This window comes from Camelina sativa, chromosome 14 (assembly GCF_030686135.1).
Source record: "Camelina sativa cultivar CO46 ecotype springtype chromosome 14, ASM3068613v1".
Classification (NCBI taxonomy): Eukaryota; Viridiplantae; Streptophyta; class Magnoliopsida; order Brassicales; family Brassicaceae; genus Camelina; species Camelina sativa.
This window is the reverse complement of record NC_141893.1, coordinates 18126952-18147933: the sequence shown is the minus strand read 5'-3', so window position 1 is coordinate 18147933 and position 20982 is coordinate 18126952. Positions and strand designations below refer to the sequence as shown.

At 39.2% G+C, this 20982-nt stretch overlaps 2 protein-coding genes and 1 non-coding gene across 3 annotated transcripts; 1 reads left to right on the top strand and 2 right to left on the bottom strand.

The window, feature by feature from the left end:
- Positions 1 to 11236: 11236 nt before the first annotated feature.
- On the bottom strand, positions 11237 to 12648 carry LOC147928366 (uncharacterized). Its single transcript, XM_087486106.1, has 4 exons — positions 12541 to 12648; positions 12369 to 12488; positions 11622 to 11898; positions 11237 to 11532 (listed from the first exon to the last, which is right to left on the bottom strand). Exons 1-4 carry the CDS (start codon positions 12646 to 12648, stop codon positions 11237 to 11239), a joined length of 801 nt encoding a protein of 266 aa, XP_087342232.1.
- Positions 12649 to 14216: 1568 nt separating this feature from the next.
- LOC147928365 (acyl-acyl carrier protein thioesterase ATL1, chloroplastic-like) lies at positions 14217 to 15121 on the top strand. The gene is made up of 4 exons (XM_087486607.1): positions 14217 to 14501; positions 14677 to 14777; positions 14866 to 14975; positions 15059 to 15121. Exons 1-4 carry the CDS (start codon positions 14362 to 14364, stop codon positions 15119 to 15121), a joined length of 414 nt encoding a protein of 137 aa, XP_087342733.1. The 5' UTR covers positions 14217 to 14361.
- Positions 15122 to 20608: 5487 nt separating this feature from the next.
- Positions 20609 to 20715, bottom strand: LOC147928364 (small nucleolar RNA R71). The gene has a single exon (XR_015581138.1). It is a non-coding gene; the product is annotated as a small nucleolar RNA R71 (small nucleolar RNA).
- Positions 20716 to 20982: the final 267 nt, after the last annotated feature.

Below are 20982 nucleotides of genomic sequence, written 5' to 3'. Positions count from 1 at the left end.
AGACTCTAAAGAAATTATTGAAGCCATCATGACGAGGAATCCACACAATGAGCTCTGTGGGATACTATCAGATATTCTCCATCTATCTTTATCCTTTCAGCAAAATATATTTTCTTTCATTCCTAGGAAATTTAATCGTGAAGCAAAAGCATTAGCAAAGGAAGCGTTGAAACGCTATGTATTAACTCCAATTTAGAATTAATGAACTCAAATTTAGCACACAAAAAAAAAAAGATAACTTTGAAATCAGTACCAACTATCAATTTGGTAGTTGTGAAATCGGAACTAATTTCAGTTTTGTTATATTTCTAATTTTCGATTGAGATTGAAATTTGAAACAAAGTATTATCAATCATGTTTCTTACTTTAGGCATGTATCAATTTTCATTAAGACTGAATGAAACGACCGTATCCGGATTCCCAATCCACACACAGGACATACGGGAAACAATTTCACTGGAATCCCATAATTCCGACGAGACGACTGGTGTCAACCACTCTTTACAAAAACTTCCACAAATACTAGCTAGATCCAACTAACTTATACTCTGCAGATACCAACTTACTCCTCTGGCTATACACAAAAGCAATCATACAAGCGTACTTCAGCTCCAAGAGCATCTTACATCCGTAGACTCTGATTCCTCCTCCAACTAACCACTTCGTGATCCACCCGAACTAGCCACTTTAACACATATCACAAACACCACTTCATCTAGTTAATGAGTCGCAAAATTAACCACCCCTAGCGATCGAGTAACAAGAGAGGTGGGCTGAAATACTTTATTTCATCCAGCCGCGGAAACACTTCTCTGGTGAACCCACCAATTCACCGTCTTAGCTTTAACCTGCACTCTTGGGCTCTAACTTGGTTTTCCAACCACCATGACCAACACCATAAGTGTTGCAGTAGGACATTAACAAGACAAGGTTTCAAGGATCAATGGATCAAGAAACTCTGTTTTGTGCTCTGAATTCTTTGTTAAAAACAGGGAGAACTCGAAGACTTCAAGTTTGAAGAAAATCTTTTCTTTTATTCAATAAAAACCAAGTTTTATTAGAAAACCCTACAAAGCCTTATATAGGCATGGTCGTAATCGACTCAAACAAAGCTCAAACCCTAACAGAAATAGAAGTTTAATACGAAAAGGAAACACCAATAGAAAGTCGAAAATAGTCTTGAAATAAAGTGATGTAACCAATTGATAAGTAGAGATGTTGCTACATCAGGTCGCCCGGGGTGAGAAGAAAATTCGACCTCGAATTTTCAGCTTCATCTTCCGCCACATAAGGAACAAGATGCTTCACATTAAACACATCAGCAGTCTTCATTTGCGGAGGCAACTGGAGACGATATGCATTGCTATTGATTTTCTCCACAATTGCAAGAGGACCAATCTTCCGTGACTTAAGCTTATTGTAAGTGCTTGGTTTAAAATGGTCTTTAGTGAGTACAGCCCAGACCAAGTCGCCAACTTCAAACTAGACATCACGGCGTTGGGCATCAACATCAGATTTGTATTTGACGATGGAGGTCTCCAAATTTGATCGAACGTAGTCATGAATGGTAGCAAATTCTTCAACAAAGTCACAAGCACATCCGTGGAAATGAGTTCGATCTGGAGTGAGGGAAAGAACTGCAGGAAAACGAGGTAAAACTCCAAACATCACCTGAAACGGACTAAAACCCGTACTATGATTGACTACACGTTTATGAGCAAATTCAGCCTAACAAAGTACAAAATCCCAAGATTTGATGTTGTCACCAACAAGACATCTCAACAAATCCTCCAGAGCTCTATTAGTCACCTCAGTTTGGCCATCAGTTTGTGGATGGTAGGCCGAACTCATGTCCAACTTGGTGCGGAGGAGATGCCAAAGTGATCGCAAAAAGTGGCTTAAAAAGCGAGAATCTCTATCTGAAACAATAGACAAAGGAAGACCATGAAGTTAATAAACTTCCCGAAAAAACAATATTGCTACCTGAACCGCGTCCGTAGTTTTTTTGCAAGGGATAAAGTGCACCATTTTCGAAAACCGATCAACAACAACAAAGATAGAGTCATTTCCTCTTTGAGTTCGTGGTAAACCCAACACAAAATCTATACTAATATCTGTCCAAGGTTGAGTGGGTATGGGAAGAGGTAAGTATAAACCCGCATTAGTTTATTTCCCTTTAGCCGCTTGAAAAATCCCACAATGCACAATGAACCGCTCAACGTCACGACGTAATGTTGGCCAAAAGTAAGAGGAACTGACCAATTTAACAGTACGATCACGTCTAATGTTACCCTCACCATGGAGTTCACGGATCAACTGGAGACGTAAACTACTCTCGGGAACACACAACTGAGCACCACATAACAAAAAGCCATCGAAGATGAAATATGTAGATTCCACTCCTTGTTCCGCATCCCGCCAAATTTTTGCAAAAAAAAGGGTCAAGAGGGTACAAATCTGATAGCACGTCAAATCCAGGAACAGCAACATGTATTTGTTAATAAGGAGTGTCGACGACTCAATGCATCGGCCACCTTATTGAGAGTGCCTGCGGTATGCTTGATGACAAACGAAAATTGTTGCAGATAAGCAAACCAAGAAGCATGTCTCGCAGAAACTTTATCCTGAGAACCTATATGCTTGAGAGCATCATGATCAGTGTGAAGAACAAATTCACTATGAAAGAGATAATGCCTCTAATGCTTCACTGCTTGAACAACCGCATAGAGCTCAACATCATAAGTGTTATACTTCCCACAAGATCCTGCAAGTTTTTCGCTAAAAATGCTATAGGACGACTTAATTGGCTAAGCACTGCTCCAATCCCAGCCTTAGAAGCATCACAGTGCAATTCAAATGCCACAGCAAAATTGGGAAGAACAAGAACTGGTGCCAAAGTGAGCGTCGTTTTGATAACCTGAAACGCATGCTCGGATTTCGGAGTCCAATGAAATGACACCGCCTTCATACAGTCCGTTATAGGTGCCATAATGCTTCTAAAATGACGAACAAATCTCCTATAAAAAGAGGCTAAGCCGTGAAAGCTACGCACCTCTGTAACTGTTCGTGGAGTAGGCCAAGTCTGTAAAGCTGAAATCTTCGCCGGATCAACCTCTAAACCACGTGAAGAGATGATATAGCCTAAGAATATAACTTGATCCACCCCAAAAACACACTTCTTTGTCGCGACAAACAACTTCTCTCGACGTAAAATGAGCAAAACATCACGAAGATGACCCAAATGCTCATCAATGGTAGCACTAAAGATCAGTATATCATCGAAGTATACCACAACACAACGTCCAATAAACGACCGTAGAGCTTCATTCATCACACGCATAAAAGTAATTGGTGCGTTGGACAAACCAAAAGGCATGACCAGCCACTCAAACAACCCTTATCGCGTCTTAAAAGCCGTTTTCCATTCATCACCAGGACGAATGCGAATTTGATGATAACCACTGCGAAGATCTAAATTGGTGAACACAGAGGCTAAACCTATTTGGTCCAAGAGGTCATCAAGGCGTGGAATTGGGAACCGGTACCGTACGGTGATCTTATTAATCGCTCTACTGTCAACACACATACGCCAGTACCATCTTTTTTGGGAATAAGTAAAGCCGGAACAGCACATAGACTTAAACTTTCACGCAAATAACCCTTAGCAAGGAGGTCTTCAACCTGTTTACGCAATTCATCATGTTCTCTTGGACTCATTCTGTAATGGGGGCGATTAGGTAACACCGAGTTAGGAACTAAGTCGATGCAATGTTGAATATTCCGCAAAGGTGGCAAACCATCAGGCAACTCATCTGGAAACACATCACAAAACTCGCCCAGTAAATCGAGAAAAACAGTAGGAACATCAAGGCTGACTGAGAATAGTTGCGGTTTAACGCAGACGAGAAAAATGACATTTGTGGCTTGACATTCTGCAAGAAGCTCAGATTTTTTCACCAACAGTGCAGGCTTGCTACTATCAGCGGGAACAGAAGGAGGCTCCACATCTTTACACGTGATTCACGGATCTGAAGCAACTTGCGACGGAAGCAAGGTAATACGCTTCCCTTCATAGGAAAAGCTATGCGTATTGTGAAAGCCGTCATGAATAGTTTGTCGATCATATTGCCATGGACGTCCCAACAAAAGGTGACCTGCATCCATCGGCAAGACATCACAGCAAATTAAGTCCTTGTAGTTAAGGCCGATAGAGAATGGTACCCAACATCGTTTGGAAACACGAATATCAGTAGATGAATTGAGCCATGCGATTCTGTAAGGAGAAGGAAGAGGTTCGGTAAACAAGGCAAGTTTGGTGACTTCTTCTTCTGAGTTTGCATTCGTACAGCTTCCTGAATCAATCACCAAGCGATAAACTTTGCCGCGTATCGTACAAGTGGACTGAAAAATGTTTGTGCGAAGCCATAATTCTTCCACGCCCTGAGGGAGAAGATAGCTTTGTCGTAACATCAACATAGTGCCTGAGTCACCAATCACTCGTTCCTCCAAATCAACGACAACGTCCTCATCATCACCATAATCATCAAATATAGGCTCATGCTTGGTCAACAGTCCACGCCGCCGGAGCTGAGGACACGAAGATTAACGATGCCTTGTTTCACCATACTTAAAACACTTAAAAGTTGCAGGCCGTTGCAATCCGGTAGAGGAAGTTCCATCAGCAGGTTCAGTAACTTTGACCATCTCCATCGATTTAGAAAAACTAGCTTCTGCAGCCGAGTTTAGGAGAGGTCGCTGAGAAGTCCATGAAGTTGTCTGACTACGAGAGTTCTGCTCAATCAAGACAGCTCGTTGGTGAGCCTCAGAAACGGAAAGAGGATCAAACTGAAGCAAAACTCCTTGAATGGAAGTGCGTAATCCTCCGATAAAACGAGACACTCTCTGTTCCTCGTTTTCTGTCATCAAATTGCGAGCCATCAATGAAAAAAAATCTGAAGCATAATCATCAACGGAGCGACTTCCTTGCCTCAAATTCTGCAATTTTGTATACATAATACGAGTATAATTGTAAGGAAGAAAACCTTTTCTCATCAGCTTCTTCAGTTTTTCCCAAGAAGTAATTTGTTCTTTCCCTGCTCTAGCTCAAGAGTCTTTCAACTGCTGCCACCAAGCTGATGCTCTGCCTCGAAAACAAGTTGCAACAAGTGGGACACGCATCTGGTCAGGAACCTCTTTAAACTCCAACAGCTCTTCTGTTTTGTTGATCCAATCAAGGAATTCTTCGGGTTGCAGTCCTCCCGTAAATTCTGGCAAGTCGAGTTTAAAACCAGACTCCCAAAGGCAATGATCCACTGGCGGGGCTGCAATGATGTCACGGTGGTGACGAGCACCACGTTGACCCTGTGCACCCAAGGGTGCAAACTGATTCGCAAAGACGTTTTCTTCTTCCTCGTAATGGTCTTCGTCATCAAAAATCGGATCCTCCTGTTGCGGTAACACTGGAGCGGCGTGTCGCTGAGCCTGAGCAAGATTTCTAACCGCTGTTTCCATGGTTGTACGCATCGTATTACTCTAGCTCTGTTGAAACTCTGCCATCATCACTCTGAACGCATTGTTATGCTCCTCTAGTGTCGCTTGAAGGGTCTTCTTTGGCGGCATGATTAGGATCTTCGTCTCTGATACCAACTGTTGCAGTAGGATATTAACAAGACAAGGTTTCAAGGATCAATGGATCAATAACTCTGTTTTGTGCTCTGAATTCTTTGTTAAAAACAGGGAGAACTCGAAGACTTCAAGTTTGAAGAAAATCTCTTCTTTTATTCAATAAAAACCAAGTCTTAAAAGAAAACCCTACAAAGGCTTATATAGGCATGGTCGTAACTGACTCAAACAAAGCTCAAACCCTAACAGAAATAGAAGTTTAATACGAAAAGGAAACACCAATAGAAAGTCGAAAATAGTCTTGAAATAAAGTGACGCAAGCAATTTATAAGCAGAGATGTTGCTACATCAATAAGCCATAAAATCTCCTGCAACATTCTAGCTCATATCGAGCTCGTTGGCTCACCCAACAATACAATTTGCCAAAATTCAAAACATGTGAAACCTCCATATCAACACTCAAAAAAAAACACAAACTAACCGTTCAACTCGCAATTCCATGGTTGGATATGGAGCCTGTACTACCACGAGTCTGTCTACTGAATTTTGTCCCGATCGGACTAGCTTTTGACTTCCAGATTTCGTCCAGAAAGTGTCATCTCGGAACAGTTTCTAGGGCTCATACTTAACCCAGAATTTCATAGTTTCAGCGATTACTTGTCCAGGAAGCAACGAACATAACTCCTCGAGATTAACTCCAAATGAAGCTATGTCAGATGCTATGGACTCTTGGATTGATGGAGATAACGCCACTATAATCATCTTTCCGAACCAATATAATATCCAGCGCTGACGAGCCTCCAAATTCGGCTCCTCCACATTGCCTTTTATCTCCAACCTTCTTTCACTTTCTTTCTCCTCTTCAGCTCTGTTCACTCAGCTCTGTTCTCCCACCACTAAAGAAGCTTTCCACAGCCAAGGGAGGACTTTACAGAACCACTGATGGTCCCCCACCTCCATCAAAACACGTTCTCTCTCTCCTCCCCACAACTCAGGACTCTCTCTTTTCTCACCGTCTTTCTTCCGATAACAACATCTACCCACAGCAAAACGACCCTTGCTCTAGGAATCACGTTGCTTATCCTCCTCCTGAGACGGAAGAAAACACGAACACAACAACAACTCCATGGAGAAGGAGATGCTTACACATATAGATATATATATATATATATATATATATATATTTACGGCTCAATCATCTCCTCCTTACACCACCATCAAAACAGGCTCTCTGTCATTTATCTCTTTACCCAAACATTGATTAGATCTAACCTGGTGATGAACGACAGCAACGGCAACAATAACTACAACCCACGAAAACGCTACCACTTAACCCAAGGAAGGCTCGCCTTCTCTTCTCCTCTCACGCGACACCAACAACACTAACACTAGGCGCTCTCTCCTCTCACGACCCACACTTTAGCTCTTTCTCTAACCCCAAACCGAACTCATCCCCTCTCTCCTCTTACCACCATCGAGCTTCTCTCTTCTTTCATCTCTATGGTTGCGACGACCATCGACCAACCCCCGTGAATAGAAGACCCGGGGCGTAGAGTGTTTTCAAGAGAACCATAGGGTTTTTCTTGGTTGAATTCGATTTAACCAGAAATTAGCTAAACCATTCATTGGTTTAATTAATTAATCAGCCAGCGTAATAAATCAATTCAAATTAAATCGGATTCACTCCGATTCCCGGCATAAACTCAAATCTTCTATTATCGCGGAACATTGGCGTTACACTAATATATATATAAAATAAATTATAACGATGAAAAATATGATCCACAAGAATTTGTGCCGCTATATGTAAACGATGAACGACGATATGTGAGGCACTTACCTAACGTTATAGGCTTGTTGATAAGGTAAAGAGATACACAACACTTTGTATATACTTGGAACACGCTAAACCAATACTTTGAACTTTGTTTTTATTAAAAAAATTATCTTTTATAAGGATACCTTTGTTGGATTTTACACAACCTATCCCTCTCAATAGGATTGTACCCAACTAAAAATAAGTCCAAGTCTACTCTTCAAATGATCCAAACACCCTCCTGTATCGATCTAAGAGAATTGAAACACCCACCTTCTTAGCTCCTTTCTGTAGCTTCGAAGTTTAACAAAAAATCAACAGTATTCTAAAGTGTTTATGGTGGCTCGTGGCCTCACTTAGAATAGTTATACACACTTCAGAAACTCTAAAAGATGAAACTCCAAGTACCAAGAGATTAAGAGATTAGGAAACTTGCTCCTCAAACTTATCATTTTCCTTATTTGTTATAGAGAATACAGTAAAACCTCTATAAATTAATACTCTATAAATTAATAAACACTATAAATTAATAAATTTTGTTGGTCCCAAGTCGGGCCAGTGTAAAAATTAACAATATTCGATAAGATAATAAGATAATAATTTTTTCGAAATCTCCTTACAAAATATGGTCCCAATAATATCATAAATTAATAATTATGTAAATTTATATATATATATATATATATATATATATACTGATATAATAGTGTATGTTTCTCCTAAAGCTCAATTCTATAGAACAATTGTAATGTTGTATTTTCAACCTATAATGATATCTCTAAAATATTTTATAACATGTCATACAAATAATTAAATTTAAAGTTTTAATTTTTAGATATGCATCATTTACAATTTGATAATTTGACAGATTATTAAAATAGGAGAATTGATATTATTATTCATAGATTTGAATTTATGTGTCTCATGTGTATAAGTCAATTTGTCTATAATATTTGTAATTTATTGTAAATAGTGCTTTCTAAATATTACAAGTTCAATTCCTAAACCATAAAATTTATAACATCCGAAAGTTTAATCTTATTTTGCTATAGTTGTTCCAATTCATAATTTTTTAAAAAATAAACAATAAAAAATATATCTATAAATTAATAATTATTAATTTATACTATAAAATAATAAATATTAATTTATGGATAAATTAATATCACTATAAATTAATAAAATGTCTTAGTCCCAATATTATTAATTTATAGAGGTTTTACTGTATTTCTTAAATCTCTACATCTACAACATTTCTTTTTTGCCTCCTCACTAAGTTGGCAACTCTTTAGCTCATCATTCATCAATTCAAGCTATGCCATGTCAGCTCACGCATCCATGTCAGCAATTCGGACGTCTGATGTAATATGATGCAGCTTTCTAATCTAACACAGCATGCTGTTCCTCCACATCCCGCTGTTCCTCTACAACCCGATGTTCCTCACAGCCTACTGTTTTATAATCTGCATTTTCACTTGTAATATCGTATGAGGTACCAACCTTTTAATATCACATAGTTAGTTTTACGCTTTCTATTTCTCTTGATTAATCTAATATATAGCCCCTAGCCAAAGTTTAATTCTTCATCCAGATACATAGAGTTTTGGCTCTTTTGAGAGACTACATAAATAAAAGAAAGTACGAGCGTTGGTGAAATTTTCCGAGAAAAGAGTATTCAAATAAACTAAACCCGTTGTCCTGGGCCCTGTGTGGGAGATATATAGTTTTACATTAAAACTAGATGGCGAAAATAATTGTGATAAACCTTTGACATACATTAGCATACAAACTAGAGAAGTTATTTATAACTTTAAGGTTGTTTTCTAAAATCGTTTCTCATTTAATTCTACTAAAGACAACAAGAAATTGAAACAAGAAATTTAAAGACTTCAACCACCAATATTTAAGATTGAAAATGAAGGATGATCCTGTGATGTTTTTTTCTTTTTCTTTTTAGGCTGTCAATCGTTTGTTCAATCCAGATAAAATCGATGCAATTCAAATAAGTTTTAGCTTGGTAAAAAATATATGTCATTTTAGATATCGGTAAAACATAAATCTGATCCGAAAGAAGAAAAAATAGTTTTTTTTTTTTTTCAACTAAACATTAATCTAGAAAATAACTCCAAGGTTGGTTGCCCAAACCGGAGGGTAAGAGGAAGCTTCAAAAGATAAAGACCACGAAGAACGAGCAAGGCAATTTGCCTGTACATTTGATGTCCGCGGGATCCTCGAAAGCATGAAGGATGGGAAAGATGGTCGAAGTAAGCTGAAATCATCCAACAGATTGGAGAAAGCTGGCCATTCATTGGGAGACTGCACCATGCCATTAATTCTGCACAATCCGTCTCAAAACTCTGACAGTCAACACCCGCCACCAGTAGGGATTCCATCGCCCAAATCAAAGCCTGAAGCTCCCAGTGAAGAGGGGAAGGACTGTGTCGCTGACTCCATGCTCCCAATAACAACGTAGTATCCTCACTATTTCAAAACCACCAGCCCAGACCTACAAAAGGATCTGACGCCTTCCAGGATCCATCGACCTGACACTAGGGAGAAGGATCCCGAATCTCCAAAGGCAAAGGATCTAGGGAGTCCGAGTAGAAAGACTTGGCCTCTTCCCATAACAAATTATCATTGGCCGCCTGATTAATGACAACAATTGGCTCTGCTTAAATTCCTTGAAAAACTTTTTTATTCATATCCTTCCAAATTGACCAGACAAGCCACGATAAGCAGGGGCGTATATCCGGTGCGTTCGACGGGAATGGCACCCGCCAAAATAGAAAATCTAGGTTCGAATAAATTGAACCAAAAGGAAAAGCCCAAAATTTAAATCCACCGGGAATAAGTCCCAGATCCGGCGCGAATGGGAACACTCAAAGAGTGCATGGTTTATAGTCTCCACCTCTGATTCACATCGTTTACACAAGGTATGAAACCGTACACTCCGAGAAGCAAGACGCTGCATCACAGGAAGGGAACCAGAGGCAATCTGCGAAAAAAAATGTTGAACCTTCGGGGGGACCTCAAGTTTTCAAGCCTTTGCCCTAATGGTCGAACACGTCGGTCCATATTCAACCTCTTTAATTAATTCATGTGCTAGCGGATAACCTGATTTGACTGAATATATCCCTGATTTAGTAAAGTGCCAAATCAATTTATCTGGTTTAAAAAATTTACTGATCTCCATAGTTTGAATAATCTGGACATCCATCGGGTCCATGAACTCTTCAAGGATTGGCATATGCCACTCTTTAGTGATTGGATTAATCAAATGATTAACCATTTAGTTGGGATGTAACAATCTCCCTCGGCCATTAGCTGGTCTTGGCTGAATATCCGGTATCCAAGGATCTCGCCATACCAAAGCATGACAGCCCGAACCTATCGCCCACCTTGATCCATGTTCCACCAAACCTTTAGTTGAATAAATACTCCTCTAGGCAAACGACAGGAGTATGGCTTCTTAGCCTGTAAGGGATGTTTCTTCCGAAAATATGTACCTCGCAAAACCCGAGCCATCAGAGAATTCGGGAAATGAATTAGCCGCCAATACTGCTTAGCCAACATTGCGTCATTGAATTGTTCTAAAGGACGAAAACCCAAACCACCTTCACATTTGGCCTTACACAATTTATCCCAAGCTACCCAGTGCATGCCTCTTGCCTTATCATTGGACTTCCACTAAAATTTTGAAATAGCACTCGTTAATTTAGACGTTAACTCCTGCGGTAACTTCTAACAAGACATAACATGGGTTGGAAGAGCCAACGATACCGACTTAATCATAACTTCCTATCCACCTTTCGATAAATACTTCGCAGACCAACCATTCACGCGATCATCCAACCGCTCATTGACATAACTAACAACCTTTGTTCTCGAACCCTGTAGATTTTCAGGAATACCCAAATACGAACCCATACCCCCTTCTTTGGATATACCCATTATAGATTTTAACTGAGTCCTTATTTCAGGTAAGACTATCTTGCCAAACATGATAAAGGATTTCTCCAGATTAACCTCTTGCCCCGACGCTTTCCCGTAGTCTCCTATAATATCCATAACCGTAGAGCATTCAGCAGCCTCAGCTTTGCAAAAAAATAAACTGACATCCGCAAACAACAAATGTAAAATAGCGGGACAATCCCAAGCTAAACTGATACCCATACCTCTGTACAAATTAAAAACAAGTAAGGAGATAAAGGATCCCCCTGACGTAAACCCCTTTGTGGCTTAATAGAATCCCGAGGTTGTCCATTAAGAAGGACTTGATACGAAACGGATGATACACACCACATAATCCATGAGATCCATTTCCTATTAAACCCCAATTTGACCATAACCGCTTCTAAGAAATCCCATTCAACACGGTCGTAAGCTTTATTCATATCCGTCTTGAAGGCCAAAAACTCAGATTTACATCGAGGATTTGTATTTAAACCATGAAACATTTCCTGGGCGAGAAGAATATTATTTGTGATTAACCGACCAGAAACGAACGCCGATTGTGTTTCTAAAACAAGAGATGGAAGAAACCGCTTAAGCCAGAAACATAGGACCTTAGATATAATCTTATAACTCACGTTGCAAAGGCTAATCGGTCTAAATTCCGTCATATGTTGAGGCCTTTCATTTTTTGGGATGAGACAAATATTTGTTTCATTTAACCGCAGATCAAATCGATCCGTACGAAAGAAATCTTTAACCAAAGCCACCAAATCTCCTTTTAGTGAAGACCAAAAACGCTGAAAAAACAAAGTTGTCATCCCATCAGGTCCCGGTGATTTCTCGAGATGCATAGCAAACAAAGCTTTATGAACATCTGATTCCGTAATGACCCTTGTTAAGGCTCGATTCATACTATCTGTAATTAATGGAGAAACTTCCTGAAGCATCTGTGAAACCCCCCCCCCCCCCCCCTCACCTCAGACCTCTTAAAAAGGTCCGCAAAATATTTTGATGCAATATCCTCCATACCAGATTCCGACTCAGTCCAGACATCATCGGGACCGTATAAACCAGCAATCTTATTTCTTGCCCGCCGCTGTTTCGTGGATGAGTGAAAGAACTTAGTATTTTTGTCACCAACTCGTAACCAGAACTTCATACTTTTCTGTTAGCCAATATAACTCTTCATCCCAATAAGCCTCCTTTAGTTTCCTTTCTATACTCCGGATTTCTTCCTGCGAAATCGAATCATCCATTTTTGCTTACCGCAAGACCGCCTTCAACGAGGAAATAAAGGTCAGCCCAAAAAAAACATTGTTTCTTCGCCACCAAAAAATCGAATTACGGCAATTCGTTAACTTATCCATTAATCAAATCTGAATTAAGCTTTTAAAAATAGTTATAAAGATCAAATTTGAATCGTTACAAATTCTCTAACTAAGCACACTTAATGATAATTCAAGATACTTCCTCCTTAACTATGAAAGAAAGTAATGTATTACAAAAAAAAATTATAAATGATGTTATATATATATATATATTTCCGACACAAAAATTTAATTCATTTAACCCTACTACTTATTCGTACTATTTAGACTATTAATATAATTATCTTAAGTAATTTTGCAACTTTTTCTTAAGCATTCAACTAAGACGTCTTTATTGTTTTGACAAGAATTATAACCACCATGTTGCGCGAGACTATAATTTTTTATCATTAAGACGGACCATTAAATATAAATACAATTATTCAATATTAAAATATAAATCTATATGGATGTCCAATTTATTTTATTAAGTCATATGCATGTAACTTATTTATTTTTTTTAATATTTTTCACAATTTTTTTTTTATTTTCTGGTATATATTCGTCATCTCTTTTATCTACTCTTTTTTCATATTCTATTATCTCACTTATAATATATTGATTATGAAAAAATATCATAACTATTTTCATTTTTTACTCTGTTCTTTTTATCGGTTGAGTGATCATTATTTACTAACATAGACGAAAACAATATTACAGAATATATCCACTTTGTAGCGAAGTTTTTATTTCGATTCTCCTAAATCTACAAATTCATAAGATTACTCTAACTTTTAAATATGTGTATTTATCCAAAAATATAATTCTTTTTAAAATTTTAGTAAAAATTCTACAATCTACAACTACTATTATAATTGTTTTTATTATAGATAGCTTTCTAAAATTTCTTTTAGTATCTTTCACTATTTTTTTTAGTGTGTGTGATGTTGAGAATAAGTTTTCTTTAATATTTTTTTTTATTTCAAGTAACCTTATACATTTCTCTTAAATATATACATTATTTTAATTTTTGAGCACTTGATTAATATTTTCTCCTTTCTTGGATATACCTTTGTTTAACAAATTTCACCATTTTTCAATTTTGCAAACGATAAATAAAATAGATCACTCAAACTATTTTAATTATTTACATTATTTAGAATTATAAATAATAATATGCATCAAATCCTTTTGGTTTTAATCTGTAACATGAATTTATAATGTACCACTAACAAACATAGTCTCAAGTTTTAAATATATATATATATTAATTATATTATATTATAATTAAAAATAATAATATACACTGACTTTTAATTGATAACATGAACTTATAATTTAACACCAAAAATTGAATAACCTCTTGATTTTAAAAACATTTAAATTTTTGTGTTTGTTTTTTAGAAAATATTTAATTTTCTTTATCCTAATAATTGTAAGTACAGAGATATATACAGAGGAAGTACGTCTTCTATTTCAAAAAATACAATCTTTTGTTAATTTATTTCTCTGAGACAACGGCAGCATTGGAGAAGATTCCTTGTTTTTGTTATATATATATACACACTCATATGTGGTAACTGAAACCCATTTTCACAAACCAAACGAAAAGGTTGTCAAACTTGTTTCAAGCATTTGAGCATCGTCACTCGAAGAAGTACAATGCTTCAAGCTACCGGAACGACTGCACCAGCTCTACCTGTAGTGTTTCCCTGTTTTTGGAGTCGACCGGTTGTCCTACCTCTCCGGAATGCAAAGACCTTTAAACCTGTCGCATGTCTCAAACTGAAAGGTGGCAAAGGGTACAGAAAGATCTCTCTAACTTCATTTCATAAGAGATCTAATATTTCTTTTTCTGGTAGGGGAACCTAGACTAAGTATGAAGATTTGTACATATATAATCTATAATGGCCAAGAGGGTGTAGAGAACTAATATTTCTGATTCATAATCTTATATGAAAATTTTCCATATGGCAGAGTGAATGGGCTCCATGAAACTGAACTTATAGTTCGCGATTATGAATTAGATCAGTTCGGTGTTGTGAACAATTCTGTTTATGTAAACTACTGCCAACACGGTTAGTTTAATTCGGTTGCTATAATTAATTAGGCTATATATCTCCCATTCTTACCAAATATTGTTTGTTAAACTTTTTTTATACGAAGGTCAACACGAGTTTATGGACAGTATCGGTATCAACTGTGATGAAGTATCCCGTTCTGGTGAAGCTTTGGCCATTTCTGAGTTGTCAATCAAGTTTCTTGCACCTTTACATGTAAATGTGGACATGTTTTCCTATCCTGCTTGTCACAATTTATAAGATTTTGTTTGTATATTTATTTTTTACTGTGAACAGAGTGGATGCAAGTTTGTGGTGAAAACAAGGATATCAGGGACATCTTTGGCGCGCATTTACTTTGAACAGTTTATCTTTAAACTTCCAAACAAAGAGGTTATTTTGGTGCTCTCATCAAGCCTTTGTGTTGGTTTTTTACTGATGTTCTAATTTGGATTCGTTTTCTATATCATTAACGAAACAGCCTATTTTGGAGGCAAAAGGAATGGCTGTGTGGCTTGACAATAAGTACCGTCCGGTTGGTGTCCCATTTTACATACGCTCTAATTTCGGATAGGGCTCTACAAATATTTGGAATTGTAGTTGCTTTGGCATGGTATTGATTTCAATTTGATAAGTAAGATTCAGATACATGTAATACGATTACAGAGCAAAAAAAACACAAAACTCAATAATCATTAATTTCGAAGGAAGTCACGTGCTCCCTCTGTTTCATAAAAAATATCATTTTGACACATTTAACATAAATAAAGATTACATTAAAATATACATATATGTCTTTATTTAATAAGTATTTAATAGGTTAATTTAGTTATAGATTACGAGTAAAATTAAGAAATCAAATATCAAAAATGCATTGTAAATATAAAATGACACTTTTTGTAAAATAAAAATAAAATTCTAAAATGATACTTTTTAACGTAATATAATAAAGAAGGGTCTCATTGATAAGCTTAGGCAAGTCTACGTGACACATGCGAGTGAAGAGACACGTGAGAAAAAATATTAAAATAAAGAAGAAAATATTTTAGTATTGAAAATATCTGTAACAAACCCGTTCTTAGTATAATTAAAATACTCACTCTCATTATTTAGGGAGCTTTATGCTGAATGTTGTATGATTTCTCCTGTGTGAGATCTAAGGTTAGTGAGCAAGAGAAGATGATGCTCTAGTTTCTGCTTTGTACAACAATTGGTATTGAGAATAAGAGAGTTTCATATTCAGGTTATGTCTTACACTGAGAAGAGAGATAAGAGAGGAGATCGTATCCTCAAACTCATCACTCATATACTTACTTTGGGTAAATACCCTCCAACATTTTTTTTTTGTGGTTTTAGTCCGAATTCCAAAATGAATAGGCCTAGAAATAAGAATTATTATTATTATTTTGTTTAATCACGGAGAAAGACTTGACGATCCGGAGGAGGGGTTGGGCTTGCTCACGAAGGCTATTGTAAGACCCGACCCTATAATTCCGTACATAGCCGTAAATGGCCATAAAAAAAATTGCGGGCCTATTAACTTTTAACTCGTTCAACTCCCTTCTAATACATACTTAACGCAGCTTAAACAGTAACTTACCATGATTTAACCCATTAATCACATATCCACTTATTAAGTACACATCTCACCTTCACGTGTACCTTATGAGTTTGTAGCCTCTGGATAGATTGTATTATCCATCCGTACCGCGGTCCATTAGATCCAACTACCACTCGTACCATGTTCGTGTCCGTGTAGCTCACTATATTGGACCATCCTTTATTGTTCCTTAGTCACACAGCCAACCATCCCCAAAGTGACCAAGAGACAATAAAAGATGGGCTAGAATACTTTATTCTGTCCATCCGCGGAAAGATTGCTCCACCAATCCACTGTGCCATGTCTCGGTGTACTCCAAGACCTTGCTGTCCATTCTCGATCCTTACCTGTACCACTCATCGGGCATGGTATTGCATTACTCCCGTACCATCCATCGTGAACTGTTGTACTAACCCATCGCACCACCGTACGTGTTATCCTCGTACCACGTACGTATTATCCCAGCACCGCGTACGTAGCATACTAGTATCACCATCGTTATTGCTAACGTCCTTCGTGTCGTACCTATCACTATCGTTAGCGTATCACTAACGTGCCGCCATCGTATTGCAACTGTCCTCGGTACCGTACCGCTATCGTCGCTGGTATCGTACCGTTATCTGTCCTTGGTTGACACTTGGCTGGTGTCGGTCGACACCTGCCTTCCAGTGAGACGATGTTTTGTTTGTTGTTTGTTTGGAAAATTGGAATCACTGTTGCTTGTGTGTATAGCCCAGTAGATGGGACGATTGCCTCACTAAGTGTTTATCAAATACTCGTGCATCTCAATATGTGTTTGTGGTGCAGGTAAAGGCAAAGTGTGATCGTGGAATCAAGGCGATGAAGATGAGGATGTTCTAGGGACTCAATTGTATGTTGTCTGGCATTGCTAGGTTGCTAGAGTTGAGTTTTTAGGAACATTGTTAGGTTGCCAGTTTCATGTTTCCTGATGTTTGATTATTGGATTGTTGTTATGGATAATTATTGGTTATATTATTATTAGATATTTATTGCTATTTCCGGTGTTGTCTGTGGTTGTGGATAGGTGGCTAGTGGGTATGGGACCACTAGTTTTAGTTTATATTATATTTCTATTTATTATTTATTAATTAAAAAAAAAACGGTTGGGTCGTTTCAGTTTGGTATCAGAGCCCTTATGGTTCTAGGTTTGGGTTCACTAGGCTTTGTGCTGTAGATGTTTGGGAATTTCATGCTTTGATTGATTATGTGAGTTAGTCAATTGCGTGTGGCATGGAGTCCTAAAACATCCTCTTCGAGCCTACTGTGTGATTCCACGGTGAGTTTATGTTTCTGTTCTTAGCCTTCTGTTCATGGTAGTGCAGATGGTTAGAGGTGGTGTTGTTGCTGGTTGTGGTCGTGGACGCGGATGTGGTCGTGGTAGGGGGAGACCCCCAGTGCTTAGTGAGACCGAGGACAAGAGGGTGACAGCAGAGGGTGTTGGCGAGTCGCAGGATGTCCAGGGAGATTCCGTGAGTGTGGCCGGAGGGAGCGGTGTTGATGCTCCAGTAGCCGGTGATGTTAGGGCCCCAGGTGCGGGTTTCCCAGTGGGTGGAGTCCCGAGTGTCGACTTTGCGGGTTTGCTGGCACAGTTGTTAGAGCGGTTACCGCCAATGGCACCGGCTCAGGCTCAGGTAGTGCCACCAGTGGTGGCGGAGGAGCGGCAACCAGTGGCTGCGGATGTGGGGGTCCACTCTCGTTATATCAGCATGCTGACAGAGATGGGCCCCCACATCCTACCGCTGTGGAGGCGTGGAGGACGAGTGTGAAACGTAACTTCTATACTCTGAGATGTCCTGAGGAGTTTTGGGTGGACATTGGGGTCCACTATTTAACTGGTGATGCTCAGTTGTGGTGGAGTATTGTGGCAGCCAGGAGAGTGCAGAGGGAGATGGCTTGGGCTGACTTCGTCTTGGAGTTCAACCGCAAGTATTTCCCTAAAGAGGGACTGGATAGGTTGGAGGTGCAGTTCCTTCAGCTAGCTCAGGGAACCTGGTCAGTGCGGGAGCTTGACTTGGAGTTCAGTCGACTTCTGAGGTATGGGGGTCGGGATATGGAGTCTGAGGAGACTCAAATCAGGAGGTTTTTGAGGGCCCTACGTGACGATTTGAGGGTTCACTGTACAGGGCAGAGTTATGCTACGCGTGCAGAGCTGGTTGAGACTGCAGCAGGGATTGAGGAGGACATCCGGGCACAGTTAGTGGCAGTTAGTCCAGCAAATCAGCCTAGTAGGGCTCAGCAGCAGGGTGGTTCTAGTAGGGGCGGTAAGTGATATGTTACGGTTTTGACTCACTTTGACCCTGTTTATTTGATAGTTTTGTAGTTGTTTGAGTCCTTTTCAGGTTATAATAAGAGGCTAGGAAGCTAAAAGCAAGGATTGGAACAGCAGGAGCAACCGGAGCAGAAAGGAGTTGAATTGGAGCAGAAAAGCTGATTTTAGACCTAGGAGCACATGCTCCCGATTTCCGAGCACATGCCCCCAACTCTACCGTTTCATGATGACACGTGGCAAGCATCTAGGCGCCGATTCCCTACCTAATTCCCCTTATTTTAGGCGATCCTTTGTGAGAGAAAGAGGGCTGAGATCGTTTTTTAATAGGGAGATTTGAATTTGGAATCTTTCCTTATTTTTCTCTACTTGTATGCTATTTAACCTAGGGTTTTTAGGAGAGATAATATACCTTTTCTTTTGTTTTTGGAGCGACGCTTTTGTGAGAGGGAGAAGAGCGGCTACCTTGTGAAGCATTCTCTGAACCCTTTTTATTTTTATGTCATTGAATTTCTCATCTTTTGCTATGATTAATTTCTCTATGTCTGAGTAGTTTTCTTTGCTAGATTAGGGGTTTCAAAAGGGGTGTCATGGGTTAGCAACATAACACAAATAGGGCTTTATATAATCGATTGTCTTCACTATTGTTAGACTTAATGCTTAGGTTGATTTGATCACCCAATCTATGATTCTAGGTTTATCTATTCATCAAAAGTGTAATAGGTTGCTAGAAAAGACATTAGTGGGCAAATTATCCTAGACCTGCGAAAGTTGATGTTTAGGTGATTTGTGAACTTATCATTCCTGTTCTTTAATGGTTGTCTGCGATTCTGGGCTCAAACGACAGTTTAGGGTTTATGGACCGCCGAGCATGTGCTCCGGATGTCTGAGCATGTGCTCCGCGTTTCCGCACAGAATCGATCAGATAGAGTTATTGATACCACGACAGTGGATCAGTTTATATTTATGTTTGAGTTCTAGACTGGTACTTAATATATGCCCTGAATAGTTGTTTAGTTGCTGTCTCTGAAATTCCCGAGAATTATCCCTGATCTAGTGTTTTGCTTATTGCCTTTTTATACCGTTTTAATCGCGTTACTGTTACCAAACAAACCCAACTTTGAATTGTCTTAGCTTGAAATTGAACCAATAGAACCATAGAGTAAAACTTGGTCTTCGTGGGATTCGACCCCGAAGTACTACTTCTTTGCTGTGCACTTGCAGTAGGAAAATAGGGTTTAAACTCTGTGTATCAAGTTTTTGGCGCCGTTGCCGGGGATCAAATTTTTACCTTTGGTTTTCGGCGAAATTACTAGACTAAGACCTTACTGATTTGTCTTTCTGCTTCTTCTTTGCGTGTGTTTCAGGTGCATGTCAAGAAGATCTACAAGAAGAAACAACACCGAAGAACTAGTTGCTTTGTCAGCCGCAGAGCTCTCTTTGGCAGAAAGAACAAACCGCAAGAACAGAAAGTTTCAATCCGTCAACATGGGTGACAATAGAAACAATGAGGATATGGCTGCCGAGTTGCAGCAACTTCGACAACAGTTGGGACAGTTGCTCCGTGCTCAACACGAAAGAGCCGCGCCGCCACAACCGTCCATTGGGGACAAGGAAAACCCGCATGTGTTCTACACCAACCGAGCGGCGATTGTTCCTCCCACCATCCCGAGACAAGATTTTGAGATCAAGCCACAGATGATCTCTCTAGTGAAGCAGCACCTATTTCACGGTCTCCCAGCTGAGATTCCGATGGACCACATCGAGAATTTTGAGGAGATATGTAGCACCACTGGTTCAAATGGGATACCGCCAGACTTTCTGATGTGCAAGCTCTTTCCCTTCTCTCTTGCGGATAGAGCTTCACGTTGGCTGAAGTCATTGCCACCTGGGTCTCTGACATCATGGGAACAGTGTAGATCTGTGTCTCTGGACCATTTCTACACCAAGGCTAAGACCGCTGCCCTGAGGAACAAGATTTCATCGTTCCAACAGCACACTGGAGAAGCCTTCTGCGAGGCTTGGGAGAGGTACAAAGAGTACCGTAGAGAGTGTCCGCACCATGGATTCAGTGATGAACAGATTCTGGGTATTTTCTATGATGGAGTTAACTGGGACTACAAAAACGCTCTCAACTCGGCCAGCAATGGGGATTTTATGACAAAGTCTAAGGAAGGAGCATATCAGTTGATTGAGAACCTAGCTGCAAGCTCCAGCAACAAGGCTCGTGAAGGTCAACAGTGTCAATACGCAAAAGATCGACGAGTTGACAGCCAAGGTGAACCTTCTTCTGAAGGGGAGCCAGAAAACTGTCCATTTTGTCGATGAGACCGGAG

Bases quoted from the DNA above. Each gene is read 5' to 3' on its own strand.
- LOC147928366 (XM_087486106.1), bottom strand. From the start codon at position 12,648: ATGGATGATTCGATTTCGCAGGAAGAAATCCGGAGTATAGAAAGGAAA. The intron at 12,489-12,540 runs GTTACGAGTTGG...TCCACGAAACAG, and splicing joins CAGAAAAGTATGAAGTTCTG to CGGCGGGCAAGAAATAAGAT. The intron at 11,899-12,368 runs GTGAGGGGGGGG...CTTCTCGCCCAG, and splicing joins ACCTTTTTAAGAGGTCTGAG to GAAATGTTTCATGGTTTAAA.
- LOC147928365 (XM_087486607.1), top strand. From the start codon at position 14,362: ATGCTTCAAGCTACCGGAACGACTGCACCAGCTCTACCTGTAGTGTTT. The intron at 14,502-14,676 runs GTACAGAAAGAT...TCCATATGGCAG, and splicing joins AAACTGAAAGGTGGCAAAGG to AGTGAATGGGCTCCATGAAA. The intron at 14,778-14,865 runs GTTAGTTTAATT...TTTTATACGAAG, and splicing joins TGTAAACTACTGCCAACACG to GTCAACACGAGTTTATGGAC.